This window comes from Puntigrus tetrazona, chromosome 9 (genome assembly GCF_018831695.1).
Source record: "Puntigrus tetrazona isolate hp1 chromosome 9, ASM1883169v1, whole genome shotgun sequence".
Lineage (NCBI taxonomy): Eukaryota > Metazoa > Chordata > Actinopteri > Cypriniformes > Cyprinidae > Puntigrus > Puntigrus tetrazona.
Genome location: NC_056707.1, coordinates 3,906,213 through 3,910,820, shown reverse-complemented (window position 1 = coordinate 3,910,820; position 4,608 = coordinate 3,906,213). Strand labels below are relative to the sequence as shown.

Below are 4,608 nucleotides of genomic sequence, written 5' to 3'. Positions count from 1 at the left end.
CAAACAATCACAGTATCCAAAGACAGGCAGGATCAAAACCAGGGAAACAAGAACTCGGAAAACACAAGGAACTAGGAAAACAACAAAAGACCAGGCGAACAATGCAACCTGCAGGTAAGGGGCCTGCTACTGACTTTATAGTTCTCAGACAGGAAGTTGTCGCAGAGGGAGTGAATGCAGATCACTCAGAGGTCAGGGCTCCCTCTGCTGGCTTGGTGACACCTACAGATGGTTTGATGACCCTGCATGATTTCCTGTTTACTTAATCTATTGTCTTAATCTAATCACATTTTTCTACATGATCAGCTAATCAGGACGAAATTAAATGTTTACTTTAACTGTACTTTTACTTTTTTTTACCCCCGCTAAATATGTAAAGCAGAGGGATACACAGGACGGCACAGCTGAAGACCGAGCCGAGAAGAAGCCAACAGTCAGCAGTGGATCCTAAAAAAACAAGAGTCAAAAGAGTCAGCTTACATCTTCAATGATAACAAGAATAAAGGGCAGTTCGATTCATTTTGAAAATCAGTCCAATTCTAGGAAGATCACATAACAGCTGTAACAATACTGACGAAGAGGAGCGATATCACTGGAATCAGAATGATTTTTTGATGATTTTGATCAGATTTTCTGTGATGCATCAAAAAAGNCCTGCTACTGAATTTATAGTCCTCAGACAGGAAGTTGTCGCAGAGGGAGTGAATGCAGATCACTCAGAGGTCACTGGCTTGGTGACACCTACAGATGGTTTGATGACCCTGCATGATTTCCTGTTTATGATAACGCTTAATCTATTGTCTTAATCTAATCACATTTTTCTACATGATCAGCTAATCAGGACGAAATTAAATGTTTACTTTAACTGTACTTTTACTTTTTTTTAACCCCCGCTAAATATGTAAAGCAGAGGGATACACAGGGCGGCGCAGCTGAAGACCGAGCCGAGAAGAAGCCAACAGTCAGCAGTGGATCCTAAAAAAACAAGAGTCAAAAGAGTCAGCTTACATCTTCAATGATAACAAGAATAAAGGGCAGTTCGATTCATTTTGAAAATCAATCCAATTCTAGGAAGATCACATAACAGCTGTAACAATACTGACGAAGAGGAGCGATATCACTGGAATCAGAATGATTTTTTGATGATTTTGATCAGATTTTCTGTGATGCATCAAAAAAAGGTTAATTTACAAAAAAACATCCTGTTTTAATGTTGTGCGCTCCAATGAATCCAAATCAATCTGCAGTTGGGTTATTTTGAGTAGCTAATACAGCCGGCTAACAAAACAAAACTTAACTTGCTTTTATTGATGCCAGTTATGCAGTGTGTTAAATACAAGAAGTAATAAGCTAAAGAAACACCTCTTTTAAAAACATTAACCGCTATAAACTCTGCATAAAGAAAACAAGTGAATTACAGGATTAAAAACGCAGATAAAGCGACTCACCGGTGTTATTCACATAAAGGACCCCTGAAGCACTTCCATACTGGTTTGATGCTGTACAGATGTATACACCATTAAAACCAGAAGACGATTTTGGGATGAAAAGCTTGTTTCCTTCAAAACGAGGAGTACTTCCGTTCAATCTGGCAATGAATCACATGACACACGAGACCAATGAATCCTACATGTGGTAATGAAAAACAGTAAAAGCAAAACAAACTTGAAAGTGTTAAACAGCGTATGACGATGCCGATAATTAATTAGTCATCTTGTTTTATATTACATTTTTATATGTTAAATCTTATCGTTTCCACCATCCAAACTGAGTAAAAAAATAGATATAATAAAATAGATTACATATTTATAGCAACAAAACAGCTATGCCCTAATATTATCAAGCAACTCTAATGTGTAGTGTGATACATGATTTCATTACCTGGTCCACGTGTAGCTGGTTGGTGTTGGGTTACAATCCACCGAACAAAGATATTCTTGAGTCTGTGCTGGATCCTCAGGAGAGATCACCACCAATTCTGGAGGATCTAAGAGTGCACATAATAATACTAATTTTATAATGTTAATGTGTCACTTACCATACACCCAGTTCATCTAAGTTCGAGTCTATGGTTGCATTTTGTAAACAAAGGAAGCTGTGTTATGCAATTATGAAACCATTATGTAGGCGTTTTCTTCCTGAGAAGAGATGGGCTATTATCTCATGGCTGCGCTAAGCTAGTTTATGGCTTATACATTTACTAATGCAGTGTGAATGCATGTGTAGCTTACAGTGGACGTTTATTATGTAGTCCAACTCTAGCTCCTTCGTCAGTGTGCTGTGGTTTACCACACACTTGATCTTCTTCTGGTTTAAATCTTTGGTTGGAGCACCGAGTACGTGGGACACGACCGTGACTCTCCCATCCGTGTGCTCGGTGTAGCTGGTTTCTGTCCTTCCCAAATGACTCTCGGATCCTAATCTCCAAAACACTTCTGCTGCAGGCCTGCCGTTGGAAGCAACGCATGATGCCAAAACAATGTCGACGTGACCTGAAACATGCGTCTTCCCGACAACGTTCACCACCGGAGGAACTATATTCGAAATGAAAAACGACAATCAATGAATCATGTCAACAACGTGAGCACGGCGAAGCGGTGCAGCTAGGGTTTGGATTGAAAGTGTCGTTTTAAATTTCGATAGCTAATAATTGGTTAATTATTAATAAATTACATTAAATACTTAGACAACGTATTATTATCTCTAACCACAAGCACTACAGTTTCACTTTCAGAGTCTTACCATGCACGGTGACATTGATGTTTGTCTGTTTTTGTCCACTAGGAAATATGAAGATACAAGTATACACCCCATCATCGAGCAGTGTCATTCCCAGCAGCTGAACCGATCCATTTTTCTCTTTAATATTCCCAATAAATTTGACCTTGTCCAGTAAATCACTTTTGTGTTCAGTTTTACCATCTTTTTCAACAATTAAGAATGTTTCCTGTTCAAGGTTTTCTCTTGTCTGTTTCTGCCAGACAATGCGAGTTAAATCCTCCTCTGTCTCAATCAGACGACAAAACAAAGTGATATTTCCTCCTTTTTTGACTGACTCATCGTGGTCAATAATCCTCAGACCTCCACCTATACATAAAAAGAAAGAGTGAGTAAACGTATACGTTTCTTTCGGAAATAAGCGAGCCGTGCTCATCGAAACTGAATCAAGCTTGGTTCGTGTTTGGTTACATTTCTAGCATTACAGCACGAATGACCCAAATGAATTTGATTTAATCTTAATTTATTGAAGCAACATTATGCTATGGCTTAGTAAAATCACCCAAAATCCTAAACTCAAACCATACATAAGTAAACCATCACATAGTGAATAAAGAAAGAAAAAGCAACTTACCTATTATGTTGTTGCATTTGAGATGAATCAAAAGCAGACAGAAGAATAAGTCAACATTTGTTCTCCAAAGCAGACGATGCATGTTGTCCAAAGCTGATAATAACCCAACTCATGCCAATCTCTTTACTCTGTGTGGTCAGTGTGAGCCAGCTCTTACTTACTGCATCACATTAGACCTTTTTAAAAATCCGTGGACTGTTGCATAACGAAAACCGAGAACTAAAAACCCATATTAAAATGCCATTTGATATCTGTAATTGAATCAAGTTGCACAACAGCACATACACGTGTCTGTGTGCTCACAATAAAAAGAGGGGAAACAACGATCGCAGCTGTTCCTCATCAGGATGCCCTTTCCGTCATTCAGCTCTTTGTGTTCCAGTTCCCTCTTTGCTGCGAGTTTTGTTTGGTGTAGTTTATCCAACGTAAGGCAAAGTCCAAAGTTCCAGAAAATTCTAAGCATAAGAATGAGAGCACATGAGTGAAGAAACGCACAGGCGTCCGCTTGGGAGCAAAGCAAATAGAGTCGGCTGCCACTGCATATGCTCTCTTACCTTCACTGGGTTTCCTGGCAGAGATGGTCCTTCAGCCGTGGCTAAGTAACAGCTGCACTGGAATGGAGACCGGCGAATCCCTACATTCTTCCACAACCACCAGAACTACCTCCCGCTTCTGGGTCGGAAGCCTGTTCTGTGGTTTCTCCCCCCTGGAAAAGGCTTGATGCTCCGCCTGTCTTCCTCGGAGTAGGGTTGTCCCTATGAGGAATCCCCTTTATCAGTATGAGAAGCTTCCGGAGGTGGTTACTTGAACCATAACTAAGTTGAACATTGATTTGCCCACTGAGAAACAGGACCGTTATTTCACCGTTAAAACTCTTGACAGTCTGCAGTTCAGCTACGATCAGCTTGATTAAACTGTATAGAATAGTATCACACTTTAAAGTGTAACATGTCCTGCTGCTCAAATAACAGTAATGCAATGCAGTGCATTTATAAAGTGTATACAGCAAATGGTGCGTTTTAAACAATATAAAGAGCCACTTTGCAATGCCAAACAGCATGTGTGAATTGTTTATAATCAAGGCTCCTTGAGTATAACACTTTGCTGATCACAGATTGTATATGGACCTAATGAGTTTTCCTGTAGTACCTCAAAAGTACAAACACCTCAAAGGCAAATCCAGCTTCAGGAGTCACGTCTATAACATAATGGAGTATCTTACTTTTCTACTTGAATAATGTTTCTCATCCTCAAAA

General features: G+C 39.5%; 1 protein-coding gene across 2 annotated transcripts; it reads right to left on the bottom strand.

Moving 5' to 3' along the window:
- LOC122351330 (nectin-3-like) lies at positions 1-4,080 on the bottom strand. 2 transcript variants are annotated; one of them, XM_043248310.1, is made up of 7 exons: positions 3,907-4,080; positions 3,353-3,807; positions 2,743-3,087; positions 2,232-2,534; positions 1,882-1,987; positions 1,449-1,588; positions 1-447 (listed from the first exon to the last, which is right to left on the bottom strand). In XM_043248310.1, exons 2-7 carry the CDS (start codon positions 3,432-3,434, stop codon positions 347-349), a joined length of 1,077 nt encoding a protein of 358 aa, XP_043104245.1. In that variant the 5' UTR covers positions 3,435-3,807; positions 3,907-4,080; the 3' UTR covers positions 1-346. The 2 variants fall into 2 exon arrangements, with proteins under 2 accessions (XP_043104245.1, XP_043104246.1); XM_043248311.1 differs by lacking the exon at positions 1-447 and adding an exon at positions 775-975.
- Positions 4,081-4,608: the final 528 nt, after the last annotated feature.

Bases quoted from the DNA above. Each gene is read 5' to 3' on its own strand.
- LOC122351330 (XM_043248310.1), bottom strand. From the start codon at position 3,434: ATGCATCGTCTGCTTTGGAGAACAAATGTTGACTTATTCTTCTGTCTG. The intron at 1,988-2,231 runs GTAAGCTACACA...GTGCACTCTTAG, and splicing joins CTACATAATAAACGTCCACT to ATCCTCCAGAATTGGTGGTG. The intron at 448-1,448 runs GTGAGTCGCTTT...TTGTTTTTTTAG, and splicing joins CCTTTATGTGAATAACACCG to GATCCACTGCTGACTGTTGG.